The sequence below is a fragment of the Ailuropoda melanoleuca genome, chromosome 15, assembly GCF_002007445.2.
Source record: "Ailuropoda melanoleuca isolate Jingjing chromosome 15, ASM200744v2, whole genome shotgun sequence".
Classification (NCBI taxonomy): domain Eukaryota; kingdom Metazoa; phylum Chordata; class Mammalia; order Carnivora; family Ursidae; genus Ailuropoda; species Ailuropoda melanoleuca.
In genome coordinates, this window is record NC_048232.1 from 81,826,876 (window position 1) to 81,852,820 (window position 25,945).

At 57.7% G+C, this 25,945-nt stretch overlaps 1 protein-coding gene across 1 annotated transcript; it reads right to left on the reverse strand.

The window, feature by feature from the left end:
• Nucleotides 1–14,166: 14,166 nt before the first annotated feature.
• On the reverse strand, nucleotides 14,167–25,160 carry CBX6 (chromobox 6). Its single transcript, XM_034643609.1, is given in 7 exon segments — nucleotides 14,167–19,401; nucleotides 19,403–19,483; nucleotides 19,485–19,946; nucleotides 24,315–24,381; nucleotides 24,533–24,598; nucleotides 24,766–24,809; nucleotides 24,988–25,160. Coding segments are annotated over 7 exon segments (1,245 nt in total). The 5' UTR covers nucleotides 25,057–25,160; the 3' UTR covers nucleotides 14,167–18,945.
• Nucleotides 25,161–25,945: the final 785 nt, after the last annotated feature.

The window sequence follows — 25,945 nt, forward strand, 5'->3', positions numbered from 1 at the left end:
CTGGCCCAGCCCCGCACCCGTTCCGTGCCGGGCGCCGAGGCCCGGGCGCCGCCGAGAGCGTGATCCCGCCGCCCGCACCGTGCCGGGGGTGGGGGTGGGGGCGTCGACCCGGTGGCCCCGCGGCAGGACTCCCGGGGGACCCCCGCCGCACCCCTCCTGTGCTCCGGCCCCCTCCCCGAACTCGTAATGCCGACAGCTACCTGGCGGGGAGCTTGTGTCCGTGTCGGGCTCAGTGCCCAGCGAGCTACGAGCTCGGGCGCAATCAAGCCTCACGGCGGATACGCTCACCGTGGACCTGAGAAGCCGGAGGCCCACCGAGGTCAGGCCGCTGTCCAAGGTCACGCAGCTAGGATGCGTTGGAGCAGCATTTGAGTTCAGGCACTTCTGAGGGGACTCAGGTTGTGGGATTGAGCTGGGGTGGGCGTGGGTAGAAGAAAAGAGGTCAATGTTGGGGGCAGGGGACTGGAGATTTTGAGCCTACCGCTAGCCTGTCGCTCCCTACCTCTGGCCTCCTGAAGGAGCAGGGTTCACTCCCCTCCACCCCCATCAAAACAAAAACAAAAACAAAAACAAAAACAAAAACACCCCAAAAACCAAAAAACAAGAAAACACACACACACAGAGCAGAAAAACAAAGAAGCAAAAACTTCCTATGATCTCAGAGGGTAGCTGAAGTTCCCCCTCTGAATCTGTAAAGGCAGGAAACGTCAAGGGTCACAGAGAAGACCCCTATCCCCATCGCAGTCTAATCAGGAAGGCAGAACCCTGCTGGGCATGTGGACCAGGCACTGGAAGGAACCGGAAGGAATGGGAGTGAGCTGTGGTGTGCGGGTGGCTGAGGAGACTTTTACTTTCTCCTTTCAAAAATGTCTATATATATTTTGTTGCAAATTAACTTTGCAATTAAAAACTTAAAAAAAAAATCCTACCATCCTCCACAATTCAGGTCCAGCTCTAGTTTTCCACGAAGTGTTTTCTGACCAGCGTGGGTTCCCAGGGCTGGAAGGGCACTGAGAAGGCTAAGGATGTCCGGCTGTTTGCAGAAAAGGGTGGAGGAGAGGGGCTGTGGCTCCTGGGAGTCACTGGCCAAAGCCACACCCGGGTCAATGCTGAACCTAGGCCACACCCAGGCCTGTCTCCCTTCCTAGCCTGCATTCTTGACTTGAGAGGAAGACACAGACTGGGCCTCTGAACCACCACGGCTACCATGCAGTCTCTGCACAGTGCGGGTGGGGGGGAGAGACCAGAACATTTCTCGGAAGGCCACAGCCCTGGGGACCCTCTTTGACCACTGGGATCCTGCCCTGTGGTCCCTGAGCACATGCTCCTCACACCCCACCCCTCCCCCAGCCCCAGGATGATGCCCGCCCTGCTCACCAGATCTCTCTGGCGTCAAGGATCATGAGCTATAAAGTGGGAGCCAAGCAAGTGCAAGTTCTCTATGATGGACCCGCAGAGCCCTACTGTGGACGTGAGTTAGGGCTCACTGGAGAAGTGAGCTGGAAACCCCGCCAGGCGGCACAGCGTGGGGGAAGCCTTTCCCCAAGGGAGAGGTGAGCCAGGCTCTCCGAAGGCAAACACAGGCAGAAGGGGGCCCATGAAGTCCTGCGGGTGCATGAGGCACTGCGACTTCCGGTGCGTCTATGCAGTGATCTGTGAAGACGGAAACACGCGCCTAACATCCCCAGAAGAAACTGCTGCAGAAAATCCAGGGAAGCGCAGGGGAGGCTGAGAGAAGGGGCTGCTGCCAAGGGCTGCGAAGCCACTGCGGCTTGGGCACCAAATGGTGCCACTTTTATGTGAGCTGCCCCATGAGATTTGGGGACAATTGGATAAATGGGGCCAGAAGCTCCAGTCAAATCTTGTTTAAACTGGTCTGTTTAGCCCCTAGAATGGCTTTTTAGACTGACCGGTGATAGGAATATGCCACTCTCCTGCTTCTAAGCCCATCAGTGGCTCCCTCTCCCTTACAGAATGAATTCCAAACCCCTTAAGAGGCACTACCGCCTGGAGGTCAAGGGCACGGATTCTCTTAGAGCCCGAAGGCCTCATTCTCACCCTGCCTGGCCCTGTTACCAGTTGTGTGACATAGTTTGCAAGGGGGGTGAAGTCTCAGGCCATTCCCAATTCTCGACACCCTTTCCGCACCTCAGTTTTCCAAATTATAAAATGGGGGAACAACAGTAATACTTCTGTTGGTTTGTAAGACTGTTGGTAATCTGGACACTGCTCACCCTTCCAGCCTCCTCTCCTATTCCTCACTGTCTAGAACAATACCAAAGTGTGCGTAATTCCCTAAATGCACCAGAATGTCCCTTCTCTCTGCCTTTGTGCATGCTGCCTGCTGCCCGGAGTGCCGCTGGTCTCCTTCCTCCTTGGCTCCTTTCTGTCCCCAACATCCAGCACGGAGCCCCCACCCAGAGAAGCTTCTTGGTAAATGTTTGCGGAGCTGGTTCCCCCAGCACTGGCTGCTGCCGGCGGCAGAGGGGGGAGGCTAACAGGGAGGTCCTGAAACCCATTTCTCCGGGGCTGTGGGAGAGACTGCCCCCCCCAATCCTAATACAGAATCCCTCCAGAGATGGCCAGAAACGGATTCTCAGGGGAACTCCCCTCAGACTTGAATTGTCCCCACATTTTCCCTCTAAAGTCTCGCGCCTCTAGGCTTTTTATTTCTTCACTTATATTCCATTCTTAGGGTAAGGGAATTCTGCCCTAAATGAACAAGTACAGTTATTCATTCAAAATATATGTTTTGAGACCGACATTGTACCAGGCATAATGCCAGGCACTGGGGAGAGCTGGAAATAAGACAAACTCACAGTTTATATTCTAGTGGGGAGGCAAGCGGTAAACAAATGAATAATTAAATAAATGAGTTAATTTATAATAGTCATGGGGACTACAAAGAAAATTAAAAAGTAATATTATAGAAAGTTATAGGCGGTGTGTGTGTGTGTGTGTGTGTGCGTTGGGGGAGGGATTTGGGAGATGGGCATTATTTATAAGGTTGTCAGAAAGACATTCCATGAAAAGGCATGGAGGAAACTTGAATGCATATGACGAGGTGAAATTAGCCAGTGTGAAAAGGCCACATGCTGTATGATTCCACCTATATGACATTCTGGAGAAGTAGAAACTGTAAGGGCTGTAGAAAGATCCGTGGTTGCCAGGGGTTATGGGGGAGGGAGGAATGAATCCACGGAGCATAGAGGATGTTTACAGCAGGGAGACTCTTCTCCAGAATTACCATGATGGTGGGTACGTATCATTATACATTTATCCAAACCTTCACAACAAGAGTGAAGCCCAATGTAAGTTATGGCCTTGGGGTGACAATGATGTGTCAGGTAGGTCCCTTCATTGCAACAGATGTATCACTCTGGTGGGGGACGTTTATAGTGGGGGAGCCTATGCATGTGTGGGGCAGGGGGTGTATGGGAAATCTTTGTATCTTCTGCTCAATATTTCTATGAAGCTAAGATGGGTCTAATGAACGAACGAACAAACAGAAGTTGGGGTGACTCCAGAAAGCAAGGTAGCTGGAGAGTGTCTGCTAACTGCAGCGGGTGCAACCCTGCAGCAGACTCGTTCTTGAAGGGGGACGGAGCAGTGCCCCTCCGTGGCTGCCACAGCCCACCCCTTGCGCTGTGAAGATCCACTTCCCCACACAGGTCAGGAAGCAGCTCCTCCACGGCCCCCACCCCCACCCCCACCCTGGGACTCTCTTCCCGAGTGGACGAGGGGACGTTTAGAAGTGGGGGTCAATGGGATGAACCAGAGCTTCTATCCCTACAGTTGGTCTCAGGGCCCCAAGAGGCATCCACTGCCTCCCCCCTCCACTACCCACCGTAAATTCCCCTTGCCCTCTTACTACCTCTGCTGAGAAAAGGTGGGATGAATATTCTTTCCTTCCCCTAAACTAGTGAAGTCCATGGTATGACACATCTGCTCAAGAAATGTTTATAGAAACCGAGATAGGTTTTTTCCAAGGAAGGACGAGTGGGTAGGGAAAACCTTCAGACTACGGCAAAGTCACGTCTCAAAGAATGGGGGAACCTGCTAGTTTGGCACCTCGCAGTTTCTGTCTGCCACAGGCACGTGGCGGACTCAGACCTTGAACTTGGGGCTTCAGGTGACCAACTCATTTTGGTTTAGCATGGCAAGTCTGTGTCCTGGGAAACCTCTCAGTCCTGGGAAGGTCAGGCTAGTTGGTCACCCTAACTATCTCCAAATCACACTCCCCCCGCCCAGGTACCAGTATGTAATGGGTATGGAACAGCACACAGCTCTCCCTCGTCCTGCCTTCCTCAGCCCCTGTGCTTCCCTTCCCCTTTCCCTGTCTCCTGCAAGGCCATGAGCCCCTCCGGGGCAGGGACCAGCTGCGTCCTCCTCATCTCTGTGTCTCTGTGTCTCTGAGTATCTTGTGGATACTCCAAGCTCCCAACGAAGGCGGACAATTCCTCTTGGGGTGTGTTTGTGAGTTAAAGAGCTTCCTTTCCCTGGGGAGTGGGGAAGCCGGGGCTGGGGGACAAAGAGAGCTGTCAGTGTCCATCCTGGACATCTCCATTCTGAGGGAGGATGGACTGTCAGCCAGGGATGTACTGTCCCAGAACCAGAGCCGCCTCAGTCTCTCCTCGTCTATGAAGTGGGGTCCTGGTATCTACCACATAATGAGAACGAGATAAGAGCACATGAGATGTGTGTAAAATCCCCCAGGAACTCGGAGGCAAGGAGCATTTCTCCCCAGGTTGTTTTGTATGTCTAGGGCACAGCACAGTGCCTAGCACTTAGTAAATGCCCAAAACATGCTATCCCTTCCTGATTTATTGCTAGCTCATATTAGGTGTCCAGTAAAGGTTAATTTCCTTTTCTACTTTTTTTTTTTAAGATTTTATTTATTTGTTAGAGAGGGAGCAAGCCCAAGCAGGGGGAGCGGCAGAGGGAGAGGGAGAAACAGACTCCCTGCTGAGCAAGGAGCCCGATGTGGGACTCGATCCCAGGACTCTGGGATCATGACCTGAGCTGAAGGCAGACGCTTAACCGACTGAGCTACCCAGGCGCCCCCTTTTTTACTTCTTCACCTTTATTCCCCAAGTGCCTACAGTGCCTTCCTCCGAAGGCACGCTGTCCTTTCTTGGCTCCCCTCCCACCTCCTTCCCGAACAGAGTGGGGGATCATTCAGACTAAGGCTCATATGTGTGTTCAATCAACATACCCCAGCCTGGCACCTTCCAAGGGGAAGCAGGGCTCAGAAATGTTTGCCTATTACAGCAGATTCCCTGACTAGGAGCCCGACCAGAGAGGAGGGGCCGAAAACAGGGAGGAGAGAGCTTTCCTCTCTGGGGAAGCCCAGAGATTTCCATCCAGGGTTCCTCCTTCCCTGGAAGCAGCAAAAGGAGCCAACCCACCTCTCAGGCTCAGGCAGGAAGAGAGGACATCTGTTCCCAGCTCAGGAGGGGCTGAGAACCAAGGAGGAAACGGGTGTCCTCCTTGCAGGGGGTCTGGCAGTTGGCGGGAAGGCGTATACCTGCAGCCAGACCCCGCCAAGAAAGACCAGGACGAATGGCCGACCAGTGAGGCAGTGTCCTGTTTCTGTGGCTGTCGGGGGCCGGGGTGCTCTCACTGCCATCATCCCGCCAGCCCCTGGGGCTCAGTCCATTCCTCCTCCTCACACTTGTTAACTCTGTAACTCACTGCGGCAACCCCAGAGCTCCGCATTAGAACCTCCCTGTTTCACAGATTAAGAACTGAAACTCAGGGGCGCCTGGGTGGCTCAGTCGTTAAGCATCTGGCTTCGGCTCAGGGGGTGATCCCGGAGTCCTGGGATCGAGCCCCACATCGGGCTCCCTGGTCCACTGGGAGCCTGCTTCTTCCTCTCCGGCTCCCCCTGCCTGTGTTCCTTCTCTCGCTGGCTGTCTCTCTCTCTGTCAAATAAATAAATAAAATCTTAAAAAAAAAAAAGAACTGAAATGTAGAGAGGTTCTGCCCTTTGCCCAGGGCCCCATGGTCAGGGCAGGTACAGCTGGGATTCAAACATGGAGGTTTTCAGACTCCACATTGCATGTTCTTGCTCTCAGGGTCAATCAGACCCTGACCAATGAGGAAACAGCCAAGTACTGTTTTCTGGGAGCCTCACGCCACCTTGGGCTCAGTCCACCTCCTTCTCCAAGCCCTCCCCTGACCTTAGGCGCCTGTCTAAACCCAGGAGCCACTGTGGCCCGCCCCCGCCCTCACCCAGGGGTCCTGGCACCTGTTTCTGTTGCACTGACCTGTGACTTGTGTTTTCCCCGTGACCCTGAGAACTTCTGGAGGTCCAGCACCATGTCTTTCGTATCTGGGTCACTGGCACCCAGGATGAGGTCCACGTGTGTCTACATCACCTACGATGGAACCTAAGGGCCGACGGCCATTTCTCCAGCTCCTCTAGGAAAGGCAGTTTTCTGATGACCCCGCAGTCCTGCAGACACTGCACTTCAAGGCAGGGAAGCCAAGTTTTCGGGCTCCAGGAGCATCCTTTTCTTAATCCATAGACTGGGTATGGGCAGACCTTGCGGTCTACGGAGATGATGGAAGGCCTGCTAAAGATAACAGGTCTCCTTATGAAGGAGGCTCAGGGACAGATAGACACTGAAGAGTCAGAGTCGAGGTTTGTGACGGGGTTAGAGGCAAGGGGGGTCCCTGGGACCTCATCGATGAGCAATCATGTGTATCCAGCAAGGAGCCAAGGGTATCTGGCGGCTACTCCTCAAATAGCACGGGCTTCCTGATCTAGCTTGGGGGACCCACGGTGATCCCTAGGGGAGTTGGGGGTCAGATTGGGGAGACTCTCCCAGAGGCTGGAAGAAGGGACCATGCAGGAGAGCAGGGTACCGTGGGCGGTCCTGCTGGCTGGACCCCTGCTCCCGCCCACTGAGCCTGCCAGCCCTCTTCTTGGCCCGCCTCGGGATGGATCTGGGCTTGGGTCTCTCTCCTCTGAAGTTTGCCTGCCACCAGCATTAGCTGCAGCCGCTAGCAAATCGTACCCATGCACAATTTATTTTTTCAGACACAGGGAGGGAAAGGGACTTTCCCGAGATTACACAGCAAGAAGGAAGCATGTGATGATAATGACGAGGTGGTCCTTGCTCTGTTCCTAAGTGCGTGATACGTAATTATCCAAAGCCTCACCAAACCCCAATGGAACTGGCATGCTGCTACCACCATCCCCATGGTACAGCTCGTAGTGCTGAAGCACAGAAAAGTTAAGCAACTGGTTCCAGGTCACTCAGCTGCCAAGGCGAGGAGCTGCGGTTCAGACCCAGACATTCAAGTTCATGACCAATAGGCTATACAGACTTTCTAGGCGGAAGCGCGGTGCAGGGAAGGCCGTTCTGGCAGGCCTGAGCCTGATGGATTGGGACAGGGGTTAAGGGTAGGGCAGGAACAGCAGAAGGGAGGAAAGAGGGCCTGTTTGGAAGCTGAAGCAGGGAACAGACCCAGAATGAGCTTGCTTGCTTGGCAGACTGCTGGCAGAAGTAATTTTACTCTTTCCCAGTGGCTGCCTTGTCAACCCATTCTGTTGACCCCACCTTTCCCCACTCTTGGATGAAATCTCAGGCATATCTCATAACTTTTTCAGTCACTCTTGGGTTTTACCTAATTTTTTAGATATTAAAATAGTCTAGTCTAGAAGCAAAGCTTCAAGCTCTATTCAAAGCTTCTCCTTTCCCTCAAGTCTGCCTTACACTCAAAGACCTGTATAATGAGGAAGGAGGCACTCTTCCTCATTAGGGGTATTTCTGTGGGTTCTTCAGAGACACCCCCCCATCACTAGGGATCTCCCACCAGTTTCTACCTGGGCAAAGCCTCCTTGAGCTGGCTGGGCTTATAGCCCCCTTCAGCACCTGCCTTCCGGGGTCCAACCCAACATGAGTCCTTCTGATAGGATCTCATGCCCCTTCCCTGCTTCACCCCCCCCCACACACACACACCAACCCTCTTGGGGGCAGGTCCTAATTCAAAATGACCTCAAACCAGCCACATTCTGCAAGGTTCTCTCTCCGGCCCTGGGAAACACACTTGTATCCTGGCCCCCGAAGGTTGGGAGGGCAGGCCATTCCCAAAGCAGCTTGGTCCTTGCCCCACAGAAGCAAAGAAGCCTAGCCAGCCTCTCCCCTTCGTCGCTCACCCTCAGAATTCCAGGGGACACCGTCTTGGGTTTTCTGCAGCCCCTCACTCGGCCTGAGATCGGGGAGCATTGCCAACTGTCTCTAAAGAGAGGCGCCTCTCCCACCCCCTCCCCCCCACTTAGCCACACAGCCTCGGAGCGCTGACGACCAGGAGTATTTCTGGCCCAGCCCCTTTGCAAGTCTGTGCTTTGGTACAGGGGGTACTTAGTACCCGTTGTCCTCAGTTCTGGGGGTCTGGACTGGATTGGGCAGCAGGGGGCTGGAGGGGAAGGGAGGGACTGGAGTGGCATTTCCATTCAGGGGTCTCTCCGGCACAGACGCTGGTGACAGGCCAGGAAGGGATGAGTCAGAGACGAGGCGCAGGGTTCAGACCCCACCAGTGGAAGACAGTGAGTCACGCAGCCCGCGGGGATCAATTTGCAGTCCAGAGGCTGGTTTGGAACATGGAGTTTGAGGGTGTCCCGTGGGGGTGGAGCAGAGGGGTTGAAAGCATGGGCTTTGAAGTTAGGGCATTTGGGTTTCAATTCCAGCTCCATGACTTACCAAGAGTGCCTCCCGGGGCAGATGACTCAGTCTCTCTTGCGTTTCCCTGGGTGCACCATGGGAGCCTTAAGCCAGAGTGAAACTCTAGGGTGCAGCTCAAAGCCGGGCTCATGGGGCCCTCAGCAGGGTTCCCTGCAATCCCATGAGGAAGGGAGAATTACTCTCATCTCCCATTTTACAGATGGGGAAACTGAGGCACAGTGGAGCTGAGCAACATGCTGTGCAGACCCACCCAGTCAGGCCGCCCAGTCCACTCGCTGGGCCCTCACCTACCCTGCTACACCGGAGGACGCTGGCCCAGTGGGAAGGACGACCGCACAGGGTCAAATCCCACCTCCACTCCATAGGAATTCGTGAGCCGTTACTTCACCTTTCATGACCACAGTGCCCTCATTTCTATATGGTGGGTACTGAGCTCTCTGGGTCGTGAGGATTTAATTAGTTAATCCTTGTAAAGTCTGCTCTGTCTGTGTTAGGTGTCCCTCTTAGAGCCATTCTGGGTTGGAAGGATAATTAGAGGAATCCCCTCTCCTCCATTTTGAGTGGTTGACAGGCCTGAGATCACAAAATGGCAGAGTGGGGACTCATCCACTGTTTCTCAGCTATCCTGAAGCTGTTACACGGGATGAGGGCATAGAGAATTGGTGAGCAGACCCCTGGAGCCCCCGGACGGGAAGTCAGAGGGATGGTCAAGTGTGGACACATGGATCTGTAAGAGGTCTCCTCTTACCCAAGCCATGCTCGAATGAAACCCTTTTGCCCCCATCACCTCAGGCCTCCGGAGGAACCCCGCCAGGCAGGGACTCCCGGCTTTCACGACAGCTGAGGAGCACAAGGGCTGGAGAGGGGAAGGGACCCGACCACCTGAACCTTGGCAAGGGTCTCTTTCTGGTGACAGGGCTGTGGAAGGCAGGCAGCAGAGGAGGGGGGAGTATGGGCAAGCAGGTTGGGGCTGATGAGAGCAGAAAGCCTCCGCCAGGACACTTGGACATGGAAACTATGCTGCCGGTGCCTGTGGGGATTGTCAAGGGAGCCCGAGAGAGGACGGTCACTTTAATGAGTTCCCATGGGGGACAGGCTACAATTGCCTTTTCCAAAGTGTGTCCTGCTGCCTTCCTCACAGACAGGAGTGTCGGAGCCTTAACAGAGAACCCCTAGGGACCTCCAAATCCACCTCAAAAGAGGGCGTTGCTCGTGCTGGGATTTCACACCATGAGATGAGGCGGGCAGAAGTCTGGCAGGGGGGGCCTGCCTTTATGTCACAGCACCAAGAACCCTGCCACCTGCTTTGTCCCATTTCCATCAGTGCATCTCGGCTCTGCATCCATGTTTCCCTCTGGCTCGTAAAGGCCGATCGGTACCAGCTCTCATTTATATGGAAGCTCATGTCTTTGTCACACTCCGAGCTCAGCCTTTGGAAGAGGCAGAGAAGACTTTGGTCTTCTGCTCTAATGAAGGTCCTATTCCGTCTAGAGGGACGGCGGGGGACCTGTTCCCATCCAGCTTCAACTCCGATTGGCTGTGCCCATCCTGTGTGTTAGCCATGTATTCACATTTTCACATTCATCTTGAGTCTCATGGCTTTACAGAGATTTCAGAAGTTTGGGGAGGGAGCGTGATGCTGGGGAACGAGAGACGTGGGTTACTATTCAAGGATAGGAGGCTTGGTTTCTCGGTTCTCCTTCAGCTATTGATTTTTCATTTAATTATACATGAACTGTGATGACAATTTCTTGAAGTTTATTGGGATTTGCTTTTATAGCATGCCACGTGATGCACGCGGTAACATCTGCCAATGTTCAGTGTGTGCTTGAAAATGACGTGTCAGGCGCAGAAGCGCCTACCTGCTGTTTGTCCTTCTGCTGTGTGCCTCTGTGGCTTGCTTCTTTGTATGTCTTGTAATTTTGGATTGCAAGCTCACGTTAACAAGGGTTTTATCCATGAGTATCCCGTTGGTCTCTTACTGTGGGAATGTCCTCCAGAGAGGCTTGTATTTACTATTGTCACATGCTCTGTGGGGGTCACACAGCCCACATTTGCTTTGTATGTTAACTAGCAGACCTGGCAGTTCTGGAACCATGTGGGTAATGCAAATTCAAACCTCAGATTTGTGCTAGGGAAGGTCTAGAGTCATGATTTCTCAAGAGAGACTTCATTTTTGTTTTTCCAACCAGAGCCAAAAATGAGACGTCTCTGGACAACTTTTTTTTTTTTATTTAACCATTTGTCTTTTCATTGAAGATGTGCTTGGTTCAGGTGTCTTGGTTTCAGACCTCTTTTGGCAAGGGCTCAAGGCCTTGTCTCCCAACCGTATACAGATATAGAATCCAAGCTCCTTGGTTACCAAGATCAGCAGAGGCCAACACCTCCCCACACCTGTCCCTGTGTCACCTGCAGACCCACGCTGCAGGGCAAAGGATTGGCATCTGCTTATCACTCTGATTCTGGCTTCCTCTTTGTTTATGGTCCCTGGGGATTTCTTTAAGATCCTGGAAGGTCGCTGGGTATTTAACAGAACGTCTGTTTTACTTTAGTATCTCTAGGCATGGAACCATCCCCTCGAAGGTTCCATCCACCATGCCCAAGACCGGGGTTCCACTCCTTCAGCCTCTGAGTGACGCTGGTCAGCCCCGCCCCCCCAAACCACTTGTCTGACTCACTGTCCCCAGCCACCTGCCCTACAACCTCACTCAGATGAAAGGCGTGAGATTGTTGGGTGGGTGGCAGGCAGGGGCTGGATATACCCGTGGCTTCTGGAGCAAAACACCTGAGTCCCTAGTGATCCTTCCAGGGTGTCTGGTGACATCTCAGCGCTGAGGTGCACTTGGGGACAAAGGCTCTGCAACAAAGGGACAGATTTCTCTAGCAGTGCCTGGGTGAGCGGGAACGTGCAGCTCCCAGCCTCACCTCTACAGCTGATTCACACCCAAGGTGTCCCAAACCGCACTCACCCCGCTCCCAAGCTGACTCCTCCACCGGGCTCCCCGGACCGCCCGTGAGCGGCACCAACACCCGTTCCTTTGCCCACCAGACACCGGGAGGTTTTCAGAGGCTCCCGCTTGCAAGCACTGCAAGCCAGTCACAAAATCTTCGATATTCCAAATATCTCTCAGCTCTGAACACTTCCTGCCATCCCCGCTGCCTCCACCGCCTCCGCTGTGCCCGGCTCTCATTACCGCTCACCGGGGCTACTCCCACCTCCATTCTGTGACGAGCAGGTGCTCAGAGTGCACAGTTGTCAGGAGCGGGGGTGGGGGCTCACCTGCCGCCCTTGCAGAACCCCCCACACACACACACACGGATCAGGCATCCCTGCGCTCTCTGAGCCAGAGCCCTCTTTGAAGTGCAAACTGTCAGAAGCCAGCAGCCTGAACAAAGGTGCAGAATGGGCCCGGAGGCCTGTGATCTGGCTCGAGGGGGGCTTGCCCTTTGGAGGCAACCACGCTGAGCCCCCCTTTTCACTTCAGCCAGAGCTTGATAGGGACAGAAAAACCACAGCGCTTACAGCTTTGAAAAAATGACGGAGTAATTGTGCCAGCTTGTCCTTCTGGGCCATCCCAACCCCCATCCTTCCCTCTTCCCAGCCCCGAGCTTCACCCCGGGAATGACCCAAACCCCCGGCGAGGCCCAGGAACAGGAGGTGAGGATGGGGGCCAGGTCAGGTACTACCTGGCAGACGAACCCTGTGACGCCAGCAGTGACCCGGACACGCTTCAGACAGGGCATCGTGCCCTCCGAGCCGAGTCCATGGCCCTGCCCAGGCCTCGCAACAGACCCTCCAATGTCCTTAAGACACAGTCTTGGCCACACTCGCTCACAGGCGACCAAGACACAGAACTCACTGCTTAGCGATGGCGTGCCCTGTGACAAGGGGCAGTACTGACTCTCAATCTCTGAATGCACCGGCCTCCCAAGGGCGGCCAATCCCAGAAAGCAGGGGGTTTGGGGGCGAGAGCTGAGCCTGGAGAGCGGCCCCCTCCACCACTGAAAGCTGTGCCACTTCAGGCAAACGAATCGATTACTTTAACCAAGTCTCCCCCGTGACACAGCTCCTCACTTTGGGCTTCCCTGGGCGCTGGGGAGGGGGTGCGTGGTGTGGAGGTGGGCACGGGGAGAGAAGGGGATGAAGGGAGACAGTAAAGCGCTCACTGGGGCTCGGCCTGTGGTGGGTGCACGGAGCTCATGGCTGCTTTCTCCGTCAGTATGCATGAAGGATTTTTGGACAACAGAACACTGAACCTGGTGAGATGACCAGGGGGAGGGTGGGGAGGGGTGGCCTGGAGTAGGTGCCGTGGAGGAGGGCCAGCCCTGACTTCACAGCGGGACTCCACAGCCCTCTCCCACCTTCCCACCTACCTGCCGGGACCAGGGGCAGACAGGGACATGCTCCCATTTTGTCCTGCTGGCCCAGGACCAGTTGGATGAGTTGTCCTGGGGTCCCAGGTCCACTGCTTGGCTACTCCCTGGCCTCACTGACCCCATCAGTACGGGGGTGACAATTGGAGAAAAAATGAATGGAGGGCCTAGAGTGTGTCAGGCACTAGGCTGTGAGCTGTGGGTAGCGTGGGATGATGTGCCCCCCCCCCCCGGCCCTGGAGGGACAAGGCCATGGGTCAGTGCCCAAGAGGCACTGCAGGCCATGGGAGGTCCTTGGAGAGGACACGAGGAGAGTGGGAGGGGCCGGCACCCCCTGCAGCCTGCCAGGTGGAGGGCGTGGGGCATGCTCCTGAGGGCACTGGGCTCCAGCCCCCTGTGGCACTGGCGTGGAAGAGGGAGGGGTGGAGCAGGTAAGAACAGAGCCTGGCAGACCAGTCAGGACGGGTAGGGGTGCGCAGGGTGGGAAGACATCCAAGAGGGGAGACACCGGGGATTTCATGATCAGGGGGCGGGGGTGCTGGGGAAGGGGAGGATTTGGGGGCACACCTGCTCAAGGCCCGGCAAACGGGTGGCCACGGATGCGCAAAGGCGTGGCTCGAGAGCAGAGCAGCGGACCCTTGAGGGTTATAGGCTTGCCTGGGGTTGCAGCTTTTGAACCCACGAGGGTGCCCTATGTGGGGAGAGGGCTCCTCCTGGTTGCTTGTCTCATCAGAGAAGGCACCTGAGTGCCCAGAGAATGGCCTGCTCTCCCAGGCTCTGTGGCAAGAAACTTGTTAGGGACCCAGCCCACGTGCTCCCTCCTCGGTGGCCACTGTGATCCCAAGTGGGGAGTGGGCAGTGGCGGGACCTCCCCCTCCCAGGTGCCCGCCTGCCTGGCAGCACCTCGGTCTTAACCTGGGTAGGGGTCCTCACCTCCAGCTCAGCCCACTTACAGGCTGCCAGGTGGGGGGAGGCCGGGAGGTGGCGAGCTTGGAATCAGGCCACAGCCACAGCGGGAGGGACAGGCCACACCCCCCTCCTCACACAGGCACAGCCGGAAGAAATGAGACAGACACGTCCCCACCCCAGGGGCTAGACCTTAGTTTCGGAATGTGACAATTTATTTGGGGGGCAAAAGAGGCTTTTCACTCCCCCTTCCTGGCATTGATACAACATTGAAGAGCAGCGGAACTAAACGTACAAGACGAGAGTAATCGGCACAAACCCCCCTCCCCCGGCCCGGAAACAACCAAATCCAGAACAGAACCAAAACCCACACCCAAAACACGCCGTCTTCTCCACCCGCAGCCTCTGGGAAGGGGCAGGTGGCCTGGGGGACCCACCCCCACGCGGGGGCGGCACCTCCACTCCTGGTCTCCTGCCTACCCAACTCCGTCCCTCTCTTTCACCACTGGAGGCAAAGTTTAGCCAGCTGGGAGCTGGATGGGTGAACCACAGACAAAGGCAACACTTCATTTTTAAAATGAGAAAGAGAAAAAAAGAGACAGCGCCCCTCCCCAAATATAGAGCTATATACGTATATTTTATATATATAGAATTCATTCGTGCACAATTCATTAAATGAGCTTTTCAAAAATTAAAAAAATTATAAGATACATTTCTTTAGGCCTTTGTGTTTTTAAATTAAAACGAACAAAACGTGTCCATCTGCACCCCACCCAATAGCAGGGGTTCGGCCCCAGAAGTCTTCGTTCCTTCTACCTTGGCCTCTTGCAAGGGGTCCCCTGTTAAGACCACCAGCCCCGTTTGCCTAGCTGAAGCTCTGCATACAGTAGGCACTCACTCCCCGTTGGAGTGGGGTATCGACTCCTTCAAGTCAGGGCAGGGGGACCCCGCGGGCCTAGGGCGTGGGGTCTTCAGTCCCCATCAGCCTGTCCCCCTATTTCGGCATCTTGGTGACTGTCAGCAAGATGGAGTCAGGTTAGGGAGACCCACTCCTGGGGTGTTAGCCCCTAAACTCCTTTCTGAATCTGAGCGGAGATGCAGACTGAAAAAAACGAAAACCTCTAAACACTTTCCTTTTCTTTTTAAAAGTGATTCCTTAAACCATACACGCCCCCCGAGGCTGCCGCTAGTGCATGGGAGCCCAAAAGTGGAACTGACCGTGTGGGGCTCCACTGTCCGGCATGGGCCAAGTGCAAAAACAAAACAAAAAACAAAAAACCCCAAAACACCCAACCCAACCCAACCAACCAATAAAACCCCAACAGGTGGGAATGGCGGTGCGTCCACTTGGGTCCCCATGGAGGCTAAAAGGGCTGGTGATGGACCAGCACCCCTAACAGGTTCCTCCTCCGGGCTGACCCCTCACCCAGGACTGCCTGGCAAGGGGGTGGGGGGAGCCTGCCAGCTCTGCAGCGGCTGCAGCGTCCGGGCCCCCACCTGACGGGGCTTTCCCCAAAACGCCAGAGCAGCTAGGCTCTTCACCCCAGCGAAGCAGCTTTGCCTCCCGGAGCCCCAGTTTCCTGGTCTTTTCCAAGGGGTGATCCCTCCCCCTCTGCCTACCTCGCACTGAGGTTGGACCTCAATCATCGTTTCTTTCCAGAGCAGGGGAAGGACGGAGCTGATTTTGCCCCAGAACCCTTGGCAGGGCAGGAATGAGAGGGGGCTGCGGGACGCTAGAGGCCCCGTCGCCAGTGACCTCGGCCAGCACTGAGTCCTCAGCAGCCGTCTGGACACCAGCAGTGCTTAACGAAGAGGCCTTGAGCCCGATACACCCATTTCACAGAAGGGCACACTGAGGGTCAGAGAGGAGAATGAGACAGGGAGGTGTCCCAACTTCCCACCTCCAACTGGAGACACCAGACCTCACCTGTCTCCTATGACACGTGGGTGGGGAGGGGGTGGCATTAAGGGGAGGTGACAGAGGCCCCTACCGCTACTGAATATGGGAGATCGGGCTTTGGGGGTATTTCACATATAAAAATAAAGCAAACCAGAATGCAACTTCTGCTTGGTAATTAGGCAAACGGAAAAGCAGCAAGGGGAGAGGAAGGGCCTGTAGGAGGCTGATTCGTGCAAGAGTGGCGGGGGGGGGGTTGTGGGTCCCCGCTCAGAGCCGCCCTGGGAGAGAGGTAAGGAAGGCTCCACTCTCTCGACCCTGTGCCCACCTGGGCCTCCCAGGGGAGGAGCCCACCTCGAAGCAGTGTGCGAGCGCGCCTCTGCATGTGCTGAGATGGGGTGGGGCCATGTGGCTGAGGGTCGGGGCAGCAACACCTGTGGAAAGAGAAGGGACAGGCATGCCCTTCTCCCCATGGTTACCCCCGATCCCTTAGGGTCACCACCTAAGATTCTCCCAGAGCCTACAGCTCCTGTCTTCCTGAAGCCTGTGCCCCCGACCTGGCCAGGGAAGCTCAGGGGTGTCATGGTCTTTGGGGTGATGGGGAGGGAGGGACCAGATGACCCGACAAGCTGGCAAACAAACAGAAGAGAGCAAGAAACCCAGCTGTATCTACTCACCAGCCTTCCTGGACAAAGTCACCGAGGGTGCACCAGTGGGACTCCTGCTGACCCCCCCACCCTCCCCCAAAATCTCAGCCCCATTCGCCTGGCCCCTGCAGCTCTCGCTAGTTCTATGGGGACCAGCGGTCAGCCTTCCCTTTGAAGGAGGGTAGGTGTGGAGTCTGGGCCCAGGACAGGAGGGAGGCCTCCCCCTGCCTCAGGCCGAGGAGAGCGAGCGAGCAGTCGGCCAGACCCCAGGGACCCGCCGGGCCCAGGCCTCCACCCCCATTCCCAACATCGCCACCTCACCTGTGCAATCATTGCGGTACTAGTTTTTCTTTAAATATCTCTTTCTCTCCCCCCCGCTCCCACCCCGACCCCATAGGAATCCCACAATATTTTTTTCTATTTCTTTTTTTCCTCTTTTTTTGTTTTTTGTTTTTTTGCAAAACTAATTCTTTCACTTTCCTGTCATAAAATCACCTCTGAAAACACAACGTCTTTACAAAAAAGTCACGAATGACACGGACTCTCAGGAAAACACATTTCTATGGTCTCTGGAAAACACCTGTAACTGGCACCCCAGGCGGCCACTCACCTGGGGTGCAGGGTCGGGGGGGGACATCCCCTCTAAGGACAGAGGAGAAATACCAGCCCTTATTTGGGGGGAAGCCAATTGGCACTTGGACGGCCACAGAGCCAACACAAAGGGCAGGGTGGGGAGGGGTCTAGGAGTGCCAGCCCCCCAAACCCTGTGAGGGCCCTTGTTCTACATCCTGGGGTGGGGAGGGGCAGGGACCATGCCACGGCCCCTGGCAAGGAGATTTGGAAGAACCAAGTCCTCCCATACTTCGGACAAAGGCATTTGTTACCTAACGGGATTCCCTTTCTGCCTCCTCCTACCTTTTGCCATCACGCTTCTGAGTTGAGACCCCTCTCGCTGCACACGCCAGGAAGCTCCCTCGAGCCATGCTCAGGACCCTGCCCCCCAGGCCAGACTGAGACCCGGGGTTGGCCGGGTGGGTGCCTCCCACAGCGCCCCAGAGCCCGGGTCCCGCATACGCTCCCTCCCCTGGAGAACAGGCTTCCTCTTTGGTCACCCCCTTTGGCCTGCCCCCCTCCCCAATCCAGTGCCCGGCCTAAAGCTGGGGCCCTGGTCTCTGCCACCGGCATGGACACTTCAGCTCCCTGGCAACAGAGAGAAGGAAAGCTGCCCTGGGCGCCGGGCCCCTCCACTGCTTTGAGCAGGCTGCACTCTGAGAAAAGCCTCAGTGGTCAGAAGCAAGGGCAGGGGGGCCGGAGAGGCAGGAGCCCCCGGGGAGTGGTTTCCAGGCTTCCTCCTTCCCCCAGATGCGGGGGAGGAAGGAAGGGGAAGGCCGGGGTGGGGGTCTCCCCTCTCCACCTCAGTCCCCACCATGCCATGCCTGCAGCAAAGGCCTGGCTGGTTAGGCAGACCACCCAGAAGGGTGTGGAGGCGTGCACCCCAGCAGAGCTGGGCCGGGGGGCGGGGATTGGCCTGGGGGCTCCACGCCAAACTCCTCAGACCCGCACCAGTCAGGGCAAGGAAAGGGCGGGCCTTTGACAACCCCGTTCTGAGGAAGCCTCAAAGCTGCCTGGAAAGCCCGGGCCCGCGCAAACACGCCGTGGGACAGCAGGTGCGCGTGCCAGCTGGAAGTTTCCACAGCAGGTTCTTGTAGCACCTTTGGTCAAGAACTGAAGGGCCTTTCAGATGCTGGGAGGCCGGGGCAGGGTGACCAGCCGCTCCCACCTCTGAGATGGGGAGGCAGAAGGAGCCTAAGGGGTCCTGCCCGGGTGGGTCCAGAAGTGGGCGGGAAGACCCTGGCCTCTGGCTCCGCTCCCGCTCCCCTCACCATGTGGAGGGAGGGGCTGAGGCCGGCCTCACCTCAACCTCCGACTGGGCTTCGCCATCCCTGGCCCTCCTGCCCAGGCATCCAGGGGAAGGAAAGGGACAGCGCCCCCACTGGGAGGGGGTCTCCTAAGGGGCCCCACAGCTGCCGGGTTAGCACCGAGAAATCAGATGCTGTGTGTGAGAGCTGGAAGCAAGCTGGGGAGAGAGAGACAGAGTGGGATGCGGAGGTGGCAGCTGAACCCCAGGTTTGGGGCTCCCTGGGAGCCCCCCAGCAGGCCCCACCATGCACGGGCAGGGAGGGTGCCCGGGGACAAGAGGGAGGACTTGCAAGTGCCCTCACCCCACCCCAGCCCTAACCCGTTCCAGGACCGCTGCTCCCACCGGGCTTTGGGGGGCTCCAACTGGCCAGCCCCATCCCGGGGTCCACACCGAGCCCCTTGAAACAAGCAAAGCACAGGCAGAGGTGTCCGGGGGCGGGGGTGGGAGCAGGAGTATGACTTAGGGCAGGAGGGCCCCCCCCAAACCCCCCTCCTTGGTGGAGCCCCCTCACTTGCTCACCCCACTGCTGCCACCACCCCCAGTGGCACCTGTGACCCCTGTAGCCACCTTCTCGAAATCCTCAGGGTTGCAGAATTCCTTGATAGTGACTGTCAGAAGGTTGCTGGTGACATCGGTGACCACCACATTGGAGCAGGGTGACATCTCGGGGCGCCAGTCCCCAGCTTCGGGCTCAGAGGCTGTGCCGGCAGGCTCAGGGGCCGCGGGTGGCGCCTGGCCCGAGGCAGCAGGGACGTCGGGAGGCACCCGCTTGCCGGTGGCCGCGGCCTCAGGAGGGATGGACAGGTCGAGCACTTCGGGCTCACGCCAGTCGGGAGCAGCTGGGCTCACGGTCTCAGGGAGCAGCTTGGGGGGCGCGTCATCGGGGTCGGAGGAGGACTGCGGCGCCGGCGAGGGGCAGCCAGAGGAGCTGGAGCTGCGGGCGTCGTAGGGGGCAGCGGGGGCGGGCCAGGAGCAGCCCGGGGCCCGGGGAGGCCGCCGCGTCCGCCTTGCCCGCCGGCGGCGGAGGCAGAGGGCCGGGGGGGCTTGTTGTAGAGCGCGAAGGCGCCGAACTTCATGTGGCGGATCTGCGAGCGCAGGATGCTCTCGCTGAACTTCTTGCTCTTGCCGATGACGCGGTTCCTCGAGGGGACCTTGGGGCGCGGGATCGCTCCGGCCCCCTGCCCCGCGCCGCCCCCACCCGCGCCCTTGTCGATGACCTTGAGGTTGAGGATGATGCGGTTCCGCTTGGGCTCCCGGGGCTTCACCTTGCGGTTGATGATGCGCACCGTCTCGGAGAAAGGCGAGATGGGGGGGCGCAGGCCGGGGCTGCCGCCCTGGGGGTCTGGGCGGGGCAGGGGGCGGCGGGACATGCGGTGGCAGCGGCGGATGTCCTTCTTGAGCCGGTGCACGGCGGCGCTGGAGTGCAGCTTGGGCGACGAGGCGCTGGCGCTCGGCTTGACGGAAAAGTGCACGTCGCTGATGCGGAGGGCCTCGGCCTGGGCCCGCGCCTGCGGGGCGGAGGGGGCGGTGAGCGGAGGCTGGGCTGCCCCTGCGCCAGCGCCCACAAGCCCCGTCTCATCAGACCATCCTGAGAGCACCTCGGAGAATCCGTGGCGCTCCCAACCCCGTCTTAGAGATGAAGGGAAACGGACTCGGACAGGGGAAAGCCAAGTGCGTGGGTCTGAGGGCGGGTCGAGCCCTGGTCCGAGTGGGACTCCAGGACCCACTACTTTTGACGGCTGTAGGCCCCTGGGACAGCTGCCCTGGCCGACCCAGAGGAGTGTCAGCAATCAGGACGCTGCATGGAAAGAACGGCCCTTTGCTCAGAAGCCCCTGACCAAATCTGCTCTGTGAAGGAGCCCAGCCTAGCCTGGCACTCCTCCACGGACCAATTCTTGGTGACAGAAGGAAGAGGGAGGCCCCTCCCTGCTCCACCCCACACCCCAGCGCCACTGACCTACTTGCAGGGTCCCAAAGGCTCTGTGCTCTCTGCTTCTAACAGGCTGCACCTCCAGCTTGCACTTGGCCTCCCTGGCTGACCGTCACCTCTGGGACAGCCCCTTGGCCCTCTCAGCCCCTCCTGTATGCGCCCAGCCCCCTTCACTTCCCCTCCTGGGTCTGATTCATGTCTGCCCAGGATCTGGCCCAAGGCCTGGGGCTAAGCAAATCAGTGCCAACAGATTCCAAAGCCAGCACCTAAAGCCTAGGCTGGAATCCACCCCAGGAAGACAAGGGCCTGGGGGGGATGGACCACGAGGTGGGACCAACTTCACATCTGTGCCAGGATGGCCTGGGTGGGGGGAGGGCAGAGCAGGCCTGTGGGCAGCCAGGAACTGTCCCAGGCTCCCTGCAGCAGCTCACCTGCCACTCATGGAAGATAAGGGGTGTGGCAGGGCCCTCAGACACCCCGAGTTGAGAGCAGGGGACTCATAAGGCCATACAAACCATCCTCCAAGACCAGTCCTTCCTTCGCTACCTAAGTGCTAGAGTCACAAGCCAGCTGCTCGGAACTACTACACACACACACACACACACACACACACACACACACGGCCTCTCCCCCACGGGCTGCCCTCCCTGTAGAAGACGCACGATGGGCAGTGAGGATGTTGGGTGATTCAATGTAATAAAGGACGGATGGGGCCTACAGAAGCACAGCTTGGGGACACAGGCCTGTCTCAGAGGATGAAGCCTTAGTAGGAGGGAGCCCTGGTCCTTTCGGAGCCAATGATGCTCGAGGCAGCTACAGAGGGTCTGGTGGCCTGCCGCAGGGCTGCCCCTAAGACCAACAGGGGAGGTAGAGAGCCCAGCGGTGAAAGGATGCAGTGGTCAAGGGACTAAAAGCAAAGGCTGACAGACATCGTGGCTCCTGGTGGGGGAGACGCGCTAGGTGGTGTCTGCCTCAAGCCGGGTGGGAGACAGTGGTGGCCGAGGGGGAGGCCACATTCCCACAGTCAGTCTATGAGCTCCCTGAGAGCGGGATGTGTGGTCTGGGGTCTCTCCATGCCCCACCCCCCCAGCACTAGACACTTAACCGGTCCCTGGGAGGTAGCCTGTGTGCCCCTAAGACAAACCTAGGTTGTATCTGACCACAATCCCCCAAAGGGGTGTTTGGGGACTTACTTGCTGAATTAGCAAGATCTTTGGAAGCTGGTAGAAACACATTTTTAACGCTACCTGGCCCTCCTGACCCCGCTGGGAGGGGGTCTCCTGGGGCTGCTTGGCCAACAGTCCCTCTGAGCACTAGGTAGCAGCACCCATGGCCCAGGGTGCCCCATGCCAGGGTTCCTTGCTCCTCCTGGGCCCCGGCTGGTGGAGCCAGGGCCTCAATCCCTCACGTCCCTTCTCAGACAAGGGCGGGAGAGAACCAGCCTCTCCTCGGCATGGCAAGCAGGGCCTTCTGCAGGTTCACCCCCAAGGGAGCTTGGGGGAATCTCCACTCTTTCTGATCCCTCCCAGGGGGTTGGCGTTCATGCCAGACCTCTGTCTTCATGGCTCTGCCCAAGTCCAGGGGTGAGGGTCCCTGAGGCGGGGCAAAAGTGGGAAACCTCAGAGCTGGGATGAAACTCTGGCTTGGCGGGCCATCACATACCGTCAGGTACTACACGCTACCTGCTCACTGCTGCGTCTGGCCCATAGCACGTACTCGAGAAAGACGGGGTTTCTCTCCACGGGGGGGGCGGGGCAGGGGGCTGATGAGCAACGATCTTTTACTAATGGACAGTTTCCAAACTTCTTATGAGAGACATTTCTTACTTCATAGCTTCTAACTATTGTTGTTGTTTTTTAAAAAAGACTGGTTTACCCTTCCTCCTCCTCCTCTCCCCACCCCAGGCTGAGAATTCTGTGAAGGTGGGACCTGGGTCTGCCTGTGAATTAAAAATGCCAACCACAGCCACCGTGTTTACGGCACGCTGACGGCGGGGAAAGGCACGGCGGTGAGGGGTTGGCGTGCAGCACAGACGACAGCACAGAAGATGAAAGACCTGGATTCTACCAGGTCTGAGTGACCATGGTCACTCTCTGTGACCAGTTCCACAACCTCCCTGGCTTCCATTTTTCCAGGTGTAAAATGGGGCTCAATCACAACCTACCTCACGGGCTCCTGGTCCCCTTCAGAACGGTTCCGGGCAGAAAGTAAGTGCGGAGTATAATTTGTTTACTATACACGCTGCCTCTCGCTGACTCAGAGAGCCAGGGGCTCAGACCAAGCTGGTCTCTATCACCCCTTGCAAACACCCACATAGCTCTCCTAAGGCTCGGGTCCTCTCAGCCACCTCTCCCCCGCCTGCCCCACCACCCCTGCAGCCTTCATGGCTCCCTGGGTGTGTCCACCTTGTCCCCTCAACCGGATGTATGCACTCTCTGAGGGACAGGGTGAAGAAAAGGAGCCAGAATGAAGCCAGGAAGCTGGGTGGTGGGACCTCATGTTAAGTCACCTCCTCTCTCTGGGCCTTTTTTTCATCTGGGTAATGGGAATAACACTCCTTCATAGGGTTGTTGAGAGGACTGAAGGAGAAAATCCAAGGGAGGGCTCAGCCCTGTTAGGCCCAGAGCCAGTTCTGGAGCTAAGAGCTATCGGAAAAAAAAAAAAGGCACTTCGCGAATCCAAGCTCACGGTCATTACTCACTTGACCACTAGAGGGCGCCCCAGCTGCGCTGAGAGGCTGTCACACAGCCCACCGGCCCTCAGGCTCCTCCGCCCCATCCCTCCTCCTAAGAAGCATCAAGGGTTAAGGGTGCTCCTCCACGGATCCCCTAACGGGTGTGGGTTGGGAACAGGAGTCACGGAAATATGTAATTCTGGAAACCAGTGGTTCTTTCACGTCTGCTTTAAGTTCAAACCCTTACCCATGCATAGAGAAGCCCACCCCACCCTCCTGGGGCTTTGAGCCTTTTGCACAAACGGGAGATGCCAAGGTTGTGCATTCTGCACAGTCTCTTCCCTGCCCTTCCCGTGCCAATCGCTACCAAGTCACCGGCTGTCACGGCGGGAAGGGGCCCCGCGGTAACTTTAGCACTACTGGGCCGATGGTGGTGTCCCACCGACGCCCGTCTGCAGTCTTGCCTGTCTCCTCATCTCACCTTCCCTCTCAGACTCTGTTCTTTCTCACTAAGAGAAATTAAATAACCCCCCCGAAACCTCTAAGATGGCTTCCTCTGGGGCTAGGTTTCCCTCCCTTGCCAAGGCTAATACACTATGCTTCTGCTCCCCCACACCCTACCCTCATTAGAAGCTTCAGAAACAGCCAGGGGTGGGGGGAAGCCAGTGGCCCGGCCCAGGGGATAAACTCAAAGTGAAGTGATCTAAGGTCAAATTCAAGTTGCATTCCCCAGTGAGGAGGGGAGGCATGCAGAACAAATCCTAAGAGAGAGAAGGAAGCTGGGGGCAGGGAGGCAGGTGGCCCCCAAATGCTTCTCCTGTTCCCAGCCCTAAGGGAAACCACATTTACTTTCCCCGTGGATTCTAATTCCAGGCAGAGCCCTACCAGCTCAAGGCTGGGGGTGATGAGGGTTCGCCTCACTGGATGAACGCAAGTAACCTCCCTGCCACCCCCTCAGGAGGACAGCCCCCACCTGCCTCATCCACCCCCATGCTGGAGGCCGGCTGGCCTGCCTGGACCCTGGTTTTGTCAGCGAGGATTATCCTCCTCCCTCACTCCCCACTCCCAGGCCCCTCTTGCTGAAACTGGGGCTGGCCAGGGCCGGCTGCCAGGGGCTCGGTCGGGGGCTCACAACCACCCCCTGCCCAGCTGGGGCCCCTCTGGAAAGGTCCGCCTGCCTGGGCAGCCGAGGATCTGTCCCTCCCTTGCAGGCCCCATGCTGCGCCAGGGCTAGGGGCCCGAGAGGGGGCTGCTGGGGCTGGGCCAGGTTACCTTCAGGAGGAAAGTTTTGGGTTTGGGTCCCCTCTTCTTGGGCCCATACAGCTCACGCTCCCTCTCCCTGCGGCCGAGAAACGCCAAAGGTTAAAAAGAGCCCCTTCCCGGGCCCCACTCCGCGCGGCCTTCCCCAGCTCTCCCGCTTCCCCCGCTTCCCCGCGCGGCGCCCCAGCCGAGCCTTGGCCCCGCCGCCCCTGCCAGCTCCCCAAACTCACTTCTGCTCGAAGGCTGCAATGAGCCGCGAATCCAGGATGTTCTCCTCGGGCTCCCAAGTGCTGTACCTGCCGAGTCACACATGCACAAAATAAAAATGAAAACCTAACAGGCAGAGGCACATGCGAGGCAGCAAACGTGCACACTCCCCCCCCCCACCACCAAGGGGGAAAAAAAGGCCCGAGAGTCCGCTGCCTCCCCTCCCCCCTCCCCCCTCGACCCCACCGGCACTTACTTGATGGCCCACCCCTTCCATTTCACCAGGTACTCGATGCGTCCCTGAAAAACAGAGAAGAAAAAAAGGGGGGAGTGGGGGTGGGGAGGATGCGGGGACGCGAGGAGGCGGCGGCGCGGGGGTGGGCGAGAGAGCGGGTTAGCGGGACCGCTTCGCCCTGATGGGCCGAGGACCCGGACACCAGCTGCGGGGCAAGGCGTCCCGCCTCGGGAGGCGGCTCACCTTTCGGATGCGCCGTTTGATGATGGATTCGGCCGCGAAGACCCGCTCGCCCACTGCAGACAGCTCCATCTTGCTCAGCGGCACCCACAGCCCATAATACTCCCTGCTCCCGCGGCCGGTGCTGCACCGCTCGCGCACGCGCCGCAGCGCACAGGCCCCGGCGGGCGGGCGCGCGGTGGGGCGCGCGCTCGTGTTCCAGCTGCGGGCCGTCACGTGACCCCTCGGGGCCGGCGCGCAGTTGCCAGGACCTCCCCCTCCCCCGGGGCGGTTGCTAGGGAAAGTGAGCGCTCTCGGGGCGGGGGCGCGCGCTGGCTCTTAAAGGGGCCTCGCCTGGCGGGGGGAGTCCGGGCCCGGAACCCGGTGGATGCTTGGCGTGCGGGAAGCCTGGTCGGGCGCAGGGCAGTCTAACAAACACTTCCTTACTGCCTTCTCCATCTTCCCGGCCCTTGATGGCCGACAACTTCTCCCTCCTTTTAACACCTCCCCCTTGCAAGTCTCGCTAGGCCCCAGCGGGGGAAGGACGATGGAGTCTCTGCAGCTGCGGCGCATCCTCCCACCAGAAGTTTGCAAACAGTTAAATATGATACAGCAGAAATGCATTTGCTGTTGCCTTGCCAGGCCCTGCGGGAATTTCTTTAAAATATCGCCCTCCCCCTCCCCAATCCATTATTTATGTATTCGTGGGAGTGTGGTTTTGTAACCAGTTCGGATGAATTAAAACAAAAACTCAGCCGCAGAAAGAGGGGTGGGGGCGGTGGATGGGGTGGAGGAGGGCGGGAGGATCCTGTGCATCTGTTCTTCGGCCGGCTGGGGTCTTGGGCGGCACCTGCCTTCACCCCAGAGGCGGGTTGAAGATCGCAGCCAGGACTATGTGGCGGCGAGGGGAGGGACGGAGAGGCTGTCTGGTGAGATGGGTTCCTGGCACCCCACATTAGGCCCGAGTGGGTCATCCTTGGGT